The 13,388-nt window shown below is 47.7% G+C and overlaps 1 protein-coding gene and 1 non-coding gene across 13 annotated transcripts in view; one reads left to right on the top strand and one right to left on the bottom strand.

Annotated features, from left to right (window-relative positions):
- Nucleotides 1–13,388, top strand: part of Kdm2b (lysine demethylase 2B) — a 152,129-nt gene that overhangs the window by 11,290 nt on the left and 127,451 nt on the right. For 2 of the 10 annotated variants that reach the window (XM_015996545.3, XM_076560011.1), the window contains exon 1: nucleotides 12,673–12,902. The exons of 4 other annotated variants lie outside the window; for them this stretch is intronic. In XM_015996545.3, coding sequence (XP_015852031.2) covers nucleotides 12,870–12,902 — 33 coding nt within the window. In that variant the 5' untranslated portion in view covers nucleotides 12,673–12,869. Of the gene's footprint in view, nucleotides 1–12,483; nucleotides 12,903–13,200; nucleotides 13,304–13,388 lie in introns of those variants that run through there. 4 more of the 10 variants (XM_015996542.3, XM_076560012.1, XM_006970733.4 and 1 more) reach the window with 3 other exon arrangements.
- Nucleotides 493–12,310, bottom strand: LOC102912299 (uncharacterized). Of its 3 annotated transcripts, none has more exons than XR_006067537.2 (3): nucleotides 12,115–12,303; nucleotides 11,675–11,906; nucleotides 493–699 (listed from the first exon to the last, which is right to left on the bottom strand). It is a non-coding gene; the product is annotated as an uncharacterized LOC102912299 (transcript). The 3 variants fall into 3 exon arrangements; XR_013047493.1 differs by lacking the exon at nucleotides 493–699 and adding an exon at nucleotides 5,497–7,510 and having other exon boundaries at nucleotides 12,115–12,310; XR_006067538.2 differs by lacking the exon at nucleotides 493–699 and adding an exon at nucleotides 5,497–7,460 and having other exon boundaries at nucleotides 12,115–12,310.

Raw genomic sequence — 13,388 nt, 5'->3', positions numbered from 1 at the left:
AGGCTGGGGGTATTGCTGACAGGTAGAGGGTACGCTTGACATGGGTTAAATCCACTGTACCACGAAAGAGGAAGAATGAAGTCCCCAAACAACAAAATGGGTGTCTAGTATATTACTGTCATCCCAGTGCCTGGGAGGCAGAGACAGGAGGATTGCTACAAATTTGAAGTCAGACAGGTCTACATAGCAAGTTCTAGCCTATGTTACAAAAGAGACCCTTTCTCAACAAAAAACAAAACACAACCTAAACAAAATCAGACTATCTTTAATAGTTGGAGATCACTTCAGACCCCATTTGTGAGAGCTCAGTCCCCGAGCTGATGTATGATGCCAGTACTGAGTCCCAGGCTGTTTTACCCGTGTTTCTGAAGGACCCACTGCAAATCAGGGTTCTATTTATTCATTCATTTATTTAGAAAGTTTTTTCATTCACCTTATACATCAATCAGAGATCCCCTTCCTTCCCTCCTCCCACCCCCCCCAGCCCCATCCCCCGCTCCCCAAGCCAGGGTTCTTACACCTCTCTTAATTCACGGAAGCTTGCCGGCATTCACCATTTGGTTACCAAGGGCATGACCAAGAACATAGATGTAGAGCATTCCAAAGAAGGCTGCTGAGGCCGTGAAACCAAAGAGCCCTCCATGACCAAAGGAAGACGTTCTCCACAGGGTGACATTCACTCCATTGCGCTCTATTTTCCTAAGGATGAGATGGTCAAGCAAATCAATGTTCCAAAGTTAAAACAACAAAACAGGACAAAGAATACAGATGAAGGGACTGACCTCGTTTGTTTGTTTTGTTTTGTTTTCTGAGACAGGGTTTCTCTGTGTAGCCCTGGCTGTCCTGGACCTCGATTTATAGACCAGGCTGGCGTCTCACTCAAAAGATCCACCTGCCTCTGCCTCCCAAGTGCTGGGATTAAAGGCGTGGGCCACCACCGCCCGGCCTGGGTACTACTTTCTAGTAACTTCATTTTGGGCTTTGTTTTGTGATGCTGGGGATGGATCCTAGGGCCTTGAACATGCTAAACAAGCAGCTGTATCCCCTCCTTAGGCCCCTCCTGGGTTTTTGGGGTGATATTTTGCATACCCACGATTGATTAAATCACTTGTCATTGGTGATCAACTTTACCTTCTGCACACTGTCCCCGGTCCCCAGTCCTGAGGTAGCAGGTGGGGCTGGAAGTTCCCACCCTTTACTGTTGCGTTAGAGATTCTGGTCACCTAGCTCCCATTTCTGAAGCTCCCAGGAGACTGCCAGGCAGCACTCTACTCAATTAGCATATAAAAAGACAAATCACTTTGGAGATTCAAAAGCTTTTTGAAGTTGTAAGCCAGGAAACTGGGATGAAGATCACACATATTTCAAAATATCACAAGTGCTAAGCTTAAAAAATTAGAACATAAACATATGTGTATGGTCTAAAAATAATTTATCTCCATCCATCTAAGAGAGAAAATATTAATGGCTTGCAATAGCCCCAAGGGTGGAAACACAAAAGATGTCCATCAGCGGATGAATAAGAAAGTAAAATGGGGTGTATTGCTGGCCGTGGAATAATTGACAGAAGGCAAAGGGCCATGCCTGTAATTTCAGCATTCGAGAAGCCAATGTAGAAGTATAACTATAAATGAAAAGCTATCCTGAGCTACAGAGTAAGTTCAAGGCTAGCCTGGGCTATGTAGTAAAGCAAGAGGGAGAGACTGTCTCAGAAACAGAAATAACCAACAAAAACAAACACAACAACAACAACAAAACCCCAAACAACAGCAAAACCACCAAACCAACAAGTCAATGGAATATTCAGCCCCAAAAGGAATACCAGCACTTGGGAGATCAAGGCAGGAGGAGAGGAGGCCTCAGCTATGCATTAAGACTATACTGGAGCTGGAGAGCCCTCAGTAGTTAAGGGCACTGGCTGCTCTACCAGAGGACCTGGGGGGCGGTGGTGGCCCACGCCTTTAATCCCAGCACTCGGGAGGCAGAGGCAGGCGGATCTCTGTGAGTTCGAGGCCAGCCTGGTTTACAAAGCAAGATCCAGGAAAGGTGCAAAACTACACAGAGAAACCCTGTCTTGAAAAAACAAACAAACAAACAAACCAAAAAAAAAAAAAAAAAACAACAAAAAAAGGGGGCTTGGGGATTTAGTTCAGTGGTTGAGCGCTTGCCTAGCAAGCACAAGGTCCTGGGTTTGGACCTCAGCCCTGAAATAAAAAAATAAAAAACAAACAAACAACAACAACAAAAAAAAAAAAACCCAGAGGACCTGGGTTTCATTCCCAGCACCCACATGGTGGCTCACAACTGCCTGTAACTCCAGTTCCTGGAGACCCGACACCCTCACATAGACATATATGTAGGCAAAACACCAATGCACATGAAATAAAAATGAAAAACTTACGATTATATATTAAATCGTCCTCAAAAAGAAGCAGATTTGACAGATGTTACAACTAGATGAATCTTGAAGATAGGGTAAGTAAAATAAACCAGACACAAAAAGATACAGTATGGTTCTTGTCGTCTCCAAACTAGTCAAATTTAGAGACAGAATGATGGGTACCACTAGGGATGTGGGAAGGAAGAATTGGGGATAGTTTTTGATGGCTATGGAGGTAGGGTACTGGGGCAAGCCTTTGCTTAGGAACCAGGAGGTGAATTCTGTCTTAACTGCCTCTGTAAATAGGGACTTTGATACCTTCCCATCAAATTCCTCTCCTTCCATGCTTCATTCCCCTTTCATTCACTTTGGATCCCCAAAGTCTATGCTGTACAGCATAGGCTTCTCAGTTTCTCCCCTCCCTCCTTTTTTGAGACAGTCTCTCGTAGCCAAGGCTGGCCTTGAATTCCTGGTCTTCCTACCACCACATCTAGCGTTCTGTCTGTTTTCTGTGGAATCCAAACTAAGATATGCTGGGCAGTTCCCACACTCTCCCACTGATGAGCATCTGACCTGGTTCCTATTCTTGGGATTGTAGTGGAACGACAGTGCACTCTTGTTGCTTACCAGGGTTTCTCCAGAATGTGCTGAGCAGTAAGCCTGCTAGATCCTAAGCTACATGGACTTCCACCTTCACCAGCCATCACTCAGTTCCCTACAGCTAGGCCTGACGGGCCCTCTTTCTGCACAAGTCTGCTGTGTCAGCCAGCATCTGTGGAGGGCACTTCTCCAACACAGCTTAGCTAAGCTTCTCTCTCCCTTAGAGTCCAGCGCTCCCCATCAGTTCCTTAGAAGTTTTTCCTCACTTTGACCCAACCACAGACTGGGTCAGTCTTCCCTACGTTATGTACCTGTAAGAAGCATAACAGCATGCTGATAGTGATTGCCAAGCATTTGAGAGGAGTCAGCTTGATCCTCGATGCTTGGCAATCACACACACACACACACACACACACACACACACACACACACACACACACACACCTTTGCAGTATTTACCGTTTGCAACGTTCCATTGATCTGGGCAACTATTAAGACAGACTGTCTCCCAGACTACACTGTAAATTCCTGAAAGCAGTAACCACATAGGAGGCAATTGATAACTGTAGGCCATTCTCTATTGTAACTCATTTGAACTGTAACTTTTCTAGCTAGCATCGATCACGACCACCACAGGGTCTTACTATGGTTAGACCTGGTTGGCCTGGGACTTGCTACATAGATCAAGGAGGCCTCAAAGTCACAGCGATCCACCTGCCTCCGCCTCCAGAGTGCTAGGACTGAAGGTGTGAGCCACCATGTTTGACACCATGTGTGTGCCTGGTGCCCTGTGGATAAGCGAGTGTTGGATTCCACGGAAAGGGAGAAATGACCATGAGCTGTGGTGTGCGTCCTGGGAGCCAAACCTCAGTCCTGTACAAGAGCAACAAGTCCCCCTAACCACTGAGCCGTCTGTCTAGCCACTCACACGTTGTCGTCAGTAGACTTTACTAAGGTTGGGATCAGTGGTGGAGCTTGCCTTGGGTTCTATACCTAACATTGAAGGGGGTAAAAAAACCAAAAACATCTATGGGGTCGAGATAACATTATGGGCCGGGCCATGGTGGCACAGGCCTTTAATCTCAGCACTCGGGAGGCAGAGCCAGGCGGATCTCTGTGAGTTCGAGGCCAGCCTAGTCTACAGAGCGAGATCCAGGACAGGCGCCAAAGCGACACAGAGAAACCCTGTCTTGAAAACACAAACAAACGAAACCAAAAAAGATAACAGTATGGACATGGTCTCTCTTCAATTACAGATTCAGGCTGATAAGCATTAACAGAGTGTGCTGGGCTACGATGTGTTTTAGGTGCTTAGCAACTCCACGTTGGACTCCCAGGTCCCTGCTAGTTGGGAGTTTTACTGTAATGAATAATGATGACCAGTGTTTGTTGAGTGCTGAATGTGTGCCCGACACTCTGGGAGTGCTTTAGTATCTCATCCATGGTTGTTGGTTACCAGACAGTTTCTCTTACGACCTCCTAAGTCCCAGGAAGGTCCGACAGTGGTTCCGGTCTGCACAGCTGCTAGACCATAAAGACAGGACTTCTCAGCCAGCGTTTTCAAGTCCTATCTCTGAATTAATTACATCGTTTTCAGTTAGATTCCAGAGATCGATTTTCTTTTCCAATTTTTTTGACACAAGGTTTTGCTATGTAGCCCAAGCTAGCCGTAAACTATTGTGCGTGCGCACATTTGTTTTTTTCAAAACATGGTCTTACTATGTAGCCCAGACTGACCTCGAACTCAGAGGAGCCACTCGCCCCTGCCTCAGGAGTGCTGGGATAAAAGGCGTGCGCCCCCCACTCCTGGCTCTGCCTCAGCCTCTAAAGTGCTGGCATTATAGGCATGTGCCACGACACCTAGCACACAGACTGAATTTTTTTTAAAACCACATTTTAATCTTTTAGGAACAGGTGTGTGTGCGCGCGCGCATGCGCGCGCGCACGCTCTAGAAGGTCAGGGTAACTTTAAGGAGTAGGACCCAGATGGAACCCAGGTTGTCAGGCTTGGCAGTAGGTGTTATCACCTGCAGAAACATCCCATCCCTCTGGCCCCATTTTAAAATGTTTAATCACAATAGCAAAACAGATGCTTTATAAATTTAATTTGAGACAGTTTCTCTGTGTAGCCCTGGCTGTGCCAAAATCCACTCTGTAGCCCAGGCTGGCCTCGAATTCAGAGATCTGCCTGGCTCTGCCTCCCGAGTGCTGGGATTTAAGGTGTGCGCCACCACCGCCTGGGGACATAGTTCAGTATTAGAATGCTTGCCTAGCATGTGCCAGGCCCTGGGTTCACCAGCACGGGAGGAAAAAAAGTCCATACTGAATTTCAATTTTTTCCCTCCACCACCCCATCTTTTCTGCTTTGTCATTATTCCCTAAGCAACACAAGTATACTGTAACACCTATTTACCCAGCAATTAAGTATTGGGCCTACAAAATAATCTTGAAATAATTCAAAGAATACCAGGAGGATGGGGTGGGGGTGGGGTGGAGGTTCTAAATAAACACCACTGTTTTTTGTTTTTTAATATTTTATTTATTATGTATATACAGCACTCTGTCTGTACATCTGTCTACAGGCCAGAAGAGGGCACCAGATCTTACTACACATGGTTGTGAGCCACCATGTGGTTGCTGGGAATTGAACTCAGGACCCTTGGAAGAACAGCCAGTGCTCGTAACCGCTAAGCCATCTCTCCAGCCCGTAAACGCCACCCTTATAGGACTTGAGTATCCTTGCATTTTGCTGTCTGGAGTCCTGCGTGTCTGATTCCCCGAGGAAACCTCAGGACGATCGAATGTGCTGAGCATGAGAAGGTGGCAGGAAGTAAGATCCCCAAGCATCTTCTAGAAGGATGTTAGCGAGGTGGCAGCTATCAGGAGGACACATGCAGAGGGGGAGGGACCCGCAGGTGCAAAGGCGGGGTGGGGGTGGGGGGATGGGGTTGGGGGGTGTGGCGGGCAAGGATGTCTAGTCAAGGGACTCAAAATACCTAGAGCAAAGAGCTACTCCATCCTCCACATCAGTCTCCCCCTGAACCTTAACCTTGGAAGAAGGCAAACTGTTAGGGTAAGGGTGCCCAGAACGCCAGCTTCATTGGAACAGCATCACTGGATCAGCCCTTTCCTAACACTGGCTCGTACAGTACCCCTGTGACTAGAGCATGTTTCTTCTTACAACCTCCATTTTACAGGGGAGGCAGCAGACTGTCCAGCGTCTTTTATCTTGATGTACTGTCTGGAGGTTTACATTGTTCCTTTATGTAAATGGTTTCGTTCTAGCAGGTGCCTTCCACTTGAGATAATATGCATAAAAGCCTCGTTTTCTTCTTCTTTTTTAATAGAGCCACCTAAACACAAGGCATTAGGAATTGGTTGGACTTCTGGCTCTCCCTAGTTCAGCCTGTAGGAGTCAGGAAACCCAGGAAAGGGCAATGGTTATTGCCAGAAGGCCAAGTGGCCTCTCAAAATTCCCCACGTCTATTCTGGGTCTCCCTCTGGGGCAGCTCTTAAGATACCATCTTCTGCCAAACAGTTTGTTTCTCAGAAGCTGCAAGAAGTGGGAGGTTAGTGTGTGTGTGTGTGTGGGGGGGGGGGGGGGAACCTGCATCAACAACTACAAAATCCCCTGCAGCAGCCTGAGCTGCACAAAGGGTCTGAGTTCTGAACAAAGGGCTGGGTGAGCCTGGAAAGTAAAGGCTGACATCCTCTCTCCAGCTGTGAACTGGGGGTCTGAGGGCTGCTGCAAAGGTCATCTGTCTCCACATCTTCGGGGCAGGAAATGCTATTCAATCCTTCCAGTGACTGATCACTTTACAAGATGAATGGAAATGTCTCCACCATGGGTCTGTGTTCTGACAGCGCACAAAGTGAACCAAACTTCTCCCCCGGGCCTCCTACTCAGCGAGGTCAGCTGATTCCTTGTCTTTAAAAAAGTTCAAAACTTTCATCCAGGCCATCTGTCCCCTGGTGTTCCGGTGGTAGGAGAGATCCTGTCTCCAGGGGCTGGACCCAACGACAGCACCCGAGGGTGGGAAGGCTTTGGGAGGCCCTTCTGTTTCTGCTTCATCTTGCAAAGTAAAAGTAATGCAAAGGGCACGGTAGGCCCTCAAGGGTTAACTGCCAGCCTTCTGGTCCATCCCTTAGAGACTGTCAACCAGTGACAGCTGAGCATGATGAAGTAATGCCTGCCCTTTCGTTTCCATTGGCTACCATACATGTCCATCAACCCCAAGATGTAAGTTTTGAAAGAATCTTTGAACTTTTATGACTCTCTTCCCAGCGTTAACCCTTTAACTCATCTGTGGTCTCAGGGGTTCTTCCCATCCTTGCTGATCATCACAGCACATCCTTAGACAGGAAGAGACAGGCTGAAGAGCAGGATTCTGTGTAGAACGTTAAACTCTTCCCCCCAGGGCCAGGTCTGAAAGTCTCTGGACAGTTTTGTTTTTCCTTTTTGAGTTTAATCCACAAGGGACTTTTAAAACACAAAATAAACAATCACTTGAACAGAAACAGCTTGGTCTGCTGGTAGATTAAAACAAAGTGTATTTTAATAGAACAAAAACTTGTCTAAGATTTGTTAGTGCTGGGCCTTGCACACACAAGCTTTTACTGTATTTTAATTTCTATTTATGCCCCCCTCACATCACCCCCACCCCCGCCCAGTCCCCTAGCATGCTGTGCATTGAACCCAGAGCCTCTACACGCTGGCATGAGCTCCATTCCTGAGCGATACCACTAACCTGGAATTCATTCATTTCTGAGTAGGTTTCACATCTCCATGGTACAGAGCTGAAAAGGCGCTATAGCATATAGAACGAAATTAAATCCCTCAGATCTGAACCAGGCAATATTCAGATGTACACATGGCTAAAGTTTCACAGTGTATCACAGAATAACTTCTCATGTTTCTTTTTCCCCATTAGTGTGTCTTTCCAAAGAAAATTCAAAGCATATAAATGGTTAAGGTTAGTCAAGCAGTGGTGGCGCATGCTTTTAATCCAAGTTCTTAGGAGGCAGAGGCAGGTGGTTCTCTGTGAGCTGGAGGTCAGCCTGATTTACAGAGACATCCAGGGCTACACAATGAAACCCTGCCCCCCCCCAAAATATTTTTTTTAAGTATAGACCTGTAGATAAATCATCTTTGGTTTACCCAAGTAGCGATCAAAATTTAGTATTCTCTATCTTGTTTTTATTCAAGGATATCATCAGGTCATTCCATGTAAGCATATATTCTCCTTTTTCAATGCTGAAGATCAAATCCAGCATCTTGATTTAATTTTTGTGTGTTTTTGATAGGATCTAATTATGATTGGCCTGGAATTCTTCACACACACCCACACACCCACCTGAGCCTCTCAAATGCTGAGATTAAAAGAAATATGCTACCATGCCTTGTTCAGGCTTTGAGTTATAGTATATGGTCCCTGAGTCTATCCATAGGATGTATATCATCCTTTTAAAAGTTATTTTTAAGATGTGGGCAGGTGGGCCAATCCTATCCAACTGGTACCCAGTGAGGCTCACAGGCATTGGGAGCCAGTACTTTGAAGCCTAGGGCTGTAGAATTTACATTGTCCCATATGTGCTCTTCCATACAACCTTTGCTGAAAACTTGGCCTCCTTGGCTCTGTATACATTCAGTTAATGTTTTGGGATAGTGGATTACGGAGATGCTAAGCCAAACCGGACCTTGACTCATGCATAAATAGCCTGGTGGTACTTTTAAGAGCAATAGTGGGAAATACCCCAAGGCTTCATTGTTTTAAGTTTTCTATTTGCTTGCAGCTCTGGGATTGGATCCAGGCCCTTGCATATGATGCTAGGCAAGCGCTGTATCACTGAGCTATACCCTAGCCCATTCATTTTTTATTTATTTGGTTTTTCAAGACAGAGACTCTGTGTAGTGTTTGGAGCCTGTCCTGGAACTCACTCTGTAGACCAGGCTGGCCTCGAACTCAGAGAGATTCACTTGCCTCCGCCTCCCGAGTGCTGGGATTAAAGGCGTGTGCCACCGTTGCCCCATTTTTTATTTTTGAGACAAGTTTTCATTATGTTGCCCAGGCATGCACTACCATGCCCAGCTTAAGTCTGAGTATTTCCGCTACAAGTTTATTTTAATAGTAGAGTGAGTTCTTGGTTATAATTCTGGAGTCGCTGGGTTCCATCCCTTGCGCGTGCACACACATGAGGGGCAACTGTAATCGACAGCATAGGTATATATAATATTCCTATCTGTTCTATGTCATAATCCCACAGGCAGGCTTACACAGTGGCCAGGCACATGGATCCTGCATTCCTCCAAGCTCTCGGTTCGAATCCTGTAACCATGGTATCATTGTGGTTAAATAACTTAGCATTTCTTTGAGCCTTAGCTATAAAGGGTAAGAAACTGGCAAAGATTTAAAGAGATGGTTGATATCAAGGGATTTGCGCACTGTAAATTCTTCAAAGCCTGGAGCGAGGAGCTGCGATAGTCCCAAGACTCGGGAGACAGAGGCAAGAGGCTCTTGCAGAGTTGGAGACCAGCCTGGTTTACACAGCGGGTTCTAGGCTAGCTAGGGCTAGGTTAAGAACCTGCCTTACAAAGAGGAAAGCCAAGAGCTAGTGTAACGGCATGGTAACTTTTTTCCCAGTCCAGAAACCCTGGCTTCTGAGGGCTCTATCCGGCATCAGTCATCATCTTGTTAAGCGGTTGGTCTACTCTCAGCCAGCCCACTGTGTGTGTGTGTGTGTGTGTGTGTGTGTGTGTGTGTGTGTGTGTGTGTGTGTGTGTGTGTGTGTCTGTCTGTCTGTCTGTCTTTGGACACTGAGCTGCTTAGCTAGCTTGTGAGGATGGATGAAACAATCGAACCAGTATAACACAGACAGGTAGGATCTCACGGAGCCTTTTACCCAGACCAAGCAGGGAGGTACAGGAAGTCACTGTTACTTTGTTTCCAGTGGGGCTGACTTGGGTGTTTTCCTTCATTAAAAGTGCATCTTTTCTCTCCCTTCACCTAGTCCAAGCTCCTGCGGGACAATCAGCCAAAGTTACAGCTCCAGGGTCTGGCCCTTCCCCCTTTGGTCCAAAATAACCTCCTCCCCCACTTGGAGCGAATGCTTGGAATTCTTTCAAGCGAGGACAGAGCCTTTCATCTGCCAATTACTGATAAAGAGAAAATGCAAATATGTTGCAGAAGGTGATCCATCAAGGGCCCAACGTTTATTGAGTGACCACTGGGACCCAGCAGAGGGGTGGGCATTCTGGGGGAGTCAAAGGGGAACAAACTGCCGCCTGGCCCATTCTTCTCCTAGAGCTGAGGTTTGTAAAGGGAGGGGATTAAATCAGGTGACTAGTCAACAACCCCATCCCACTCTGGACAAGCCAGAACTCCCCATGGATGTGATAGATGGACTTAACTGCTTTTATACCAAGGTGGCTAACATGAGACTTTTTCCTAGTGCCAGCATTTGGGGGGGGGGGGTTACGGGGACTCCAGGAAGCCACAGGGGGAGAGAGGAGAGGCTCAGGGAGGGAGATGGAGGGGGCTCTCAAGTGTCCTATTCAACAGTTTTGCTTTACGCTTGCACTGATTCTCAACCCAAGCCTCTCCTTTAAGCCAGGTCTATTTCATTTTGAAGCATAAATGAAGCTGGTGAATGTTTGAAAAGGGCAGGCTGTGTGATCGTGGGTGAATGGTTTTGCCTTCCTGATCCCAGCCTCTTGGTTTACAAAACAGAGTTACAAGGCAACAAGACCTTTGCTTTAAAACATTTTCTTACAAGAGGCAAATAAAATGATCTATGTTCTTTTTTTTTTTTTTTTTTTTTTTTTTTTGGTGTTGAGTATGGAACCCAGGACCTGATGGTTGCTAGGCCCAATATTCCACCACTGAACTACATCCCAGCTGGTCCCTGGTTTTCAACAGAGGGGTGGCTAGAAAGCCTGCCTCCTGGATGCAGCTGAAAGCTGAACCAATGTAGATGTGATTTCAGTTTGACAAAGTTTGATGTTTATTGCCTCATCCGAATGTAAAAGATTTCTACCGTTAACCTGTATCGATGGAATTAAAACAAGCTTCAAAGGGTAGCTTTGGGGACAGGCAGAAAAAAGGACAGCCCGATAGGGTAGGAAATTCTAACGTGAGGGAGGGAGGAGCATATTATCTCTTAGGGTGACCAATTCTGAGTTGTGGCTCACAGCTGATCTCAGGTGGCGAGGCCACTTCCTCCCCACATCTGTCTGAGCTAGTGCTTGTAGACACTGGGGCAGGATACGAAGAGCAGCAACCACCCAGGTTCATCATTTCTTGAAGCTAGGTTTCCCAATGTGCAGACTGACCGGCTTTAACGTGTGCACTGGGCAAGAAGCTGCCATTGGCCATCGCAGCGATCTCTCAGAGTATCCCTGGTGCTGTCATTAGGCCTAGCAGGGCACAAGAGGCTGGGTGGGAACTGAGTTTAGGGCCAGCTTTTCTCATAGCTAAAATGGACCTGATTTGTCCATGTTGGAATTACAGGATCACTCAGGACCAATTCTGCACTACTCAAGGGGACAGAGGAGCATCAGGGGATCTGATACTCGGTACATATTCAGAGGGTGCCCCTACCTCTGCTGAGAAACAATATGGATTAATCTAGGTGTGCTATCTCAGAAAGTCACGAACACCCCCACTTTACTGGTTAATTGCCACACAAGGAGCTTACCTTTCGCCTGCTTGTGAGCGGCATTAGAGACGCTGACTCCGATTCTCTTCCCCTCCGGTGTATCGATTTATCTCTTCTCGGCGAGTGTAGAGACTTTTTTTTTTTTTCTTTTTTTTCTCGCCCAACTTATTTCAGAGCTCTTCCAGCCAGGCTGTCCGAATGAATGAATGAAAGGCCGTCTTCCGGTCAGCTGCAGTCTGAAAAGGCTGTAGACTGGCTGTATTTCCTGTACCTGTGCGTGTGTGTTATTATTTCAGTCTCGGGAGCTTAAAAGTTAGGCAGTCTCTACAGATACAGAGCTGCACTAATTTCTTCCTGAGCCCCTCAGATGCCTCCTCCATATGGCAGGTTCGCAAATGGATAGGGGTCTGGGCAAGCTGGCCCCTCCCCCCAAGGCATGCAGTAGGAAAGCCAACACAGAAAAAAGAAATTATACGTACAAAATACTTTGAATTTAGGTCGCCAGCACAGGTACTGAGGAGGGGTAGACTCAGGAAGAGAGGGGCAGCCGTGGGTAATCCGAGTAAGGGGGCAGGGGCAGAGGTGGGGGGTCGTTTTGGGGGGTGCCAGGCCCCGGGGGCTTTCACGCCAGCAGGCTCGGCTAGCATTTCCGTGCCTCCCGCTGAGGCCATCCGTGCAAATCTGCACCTCCCTCCCCACCCCCCTCCTCCCTTTCCCTCCCTCCCTGCCCCGCCATCTCTGGGATGCGCCCGCCGCCTGCAACTCAGCCCTCCAAAAGTCAGCTCCCGGGCGGCGGCGGCGCCTGCGTGCAGAGGCGCACTCGTGACCCAACAACAAAACAGCGAAGCCAAGGCGCTAACGGCGCCGGGTGCGTCCCAGGCTCCCTTCTGGCCCCACACCTCCTACGGCTGTGGTCCCCGACACCCCCAACCCGAGCCCCCCTTCTCCCCAACTAGCCCCGCCGCGAGCTCCGAGCGCGATCTGCAACAATGTTTACGTTCCGGGGATTATGACGTCGACGCCTCCCCCCCCACACAACTGCTGAAAATGGTTTCCTAGGACTTTGCAAACGGATCTGCTTAAGTGTTGGTGCAAAACTTTGTAGATATCGGCTCTGGCTTGCTCTATTTATTTATTTTTTGGTTTCTTTTCTTGTCTTCCCTCCTTCCCCCCCCTCCGCCAAAATGCAGGGGGCAGGAGTGTTGACAATTAATTGGTGAACTCTCCTAAAAAAATGGAGGCAGAGAAAGACTCTGGAAGAAGATTGGTGTGTAGCTTTTTTTTTTTTCCCCAAATCTGTATCTGATATATGATCGATTTATTTATTTATTTATTTTGGTTGTTTCTTTGCTGCCTTTCCTTTCCTTTTCTGTATTTTGCAAGAGGACCGGAAAAAAAATAATAAATTGCATGCAAAAGGAAGCAAGCAGCTTACTCCTCCAGTCTCTTGTGAGGCTCAGGGTCTCAGACACTTATGTGGGGAGGAGGTAGCGCCGAAAGGCGTGGAGGGGGCTGAGCGGGCTCCGGGGTTCGCCCGGGATCTGGGGGGCTGCGGGGCTCGGTGCTGGGCGGCGGAGGGAGGAGGAAGAGGGATGCGGGGAGTGGTGGGGGAGACTCCTTAGGAAGTGAGTGTGCGCGCGCGCTCGTGGGGAGATGAGGCAGCTGCTGGTGCGTTTTGGGGTCTCTGATGGAAGCTTTGTGGTGGGCCAGCTGCCTCTCTCTCTCCCCAAGCTCTTAACCTTCCCCCCTCTCC

This window comes from Peromyscus maniculatus, chromosome 23 (genome assembly GCF_049852395.1).
Source record: "Peromyscus maniculatus bairdii isolate BWxNUB_F1_BW_parent chromosome 23, HU_Pman_BW_mat_3.1, whole genome shotgun sequence".
Classification (NCBI taxonomy): domain Eukaryota; kingdom Metazoa; phylum Chordata; class Mammalia; order Rodentia; family Cricetidae; genus Peromyscus; species Peromyscus maniculatus.
The sequence above is the reverse complement of the archived record's forward strand: the minus strand, read 5'-3'. Positions and strand labels throughout refer to the sequence as shown.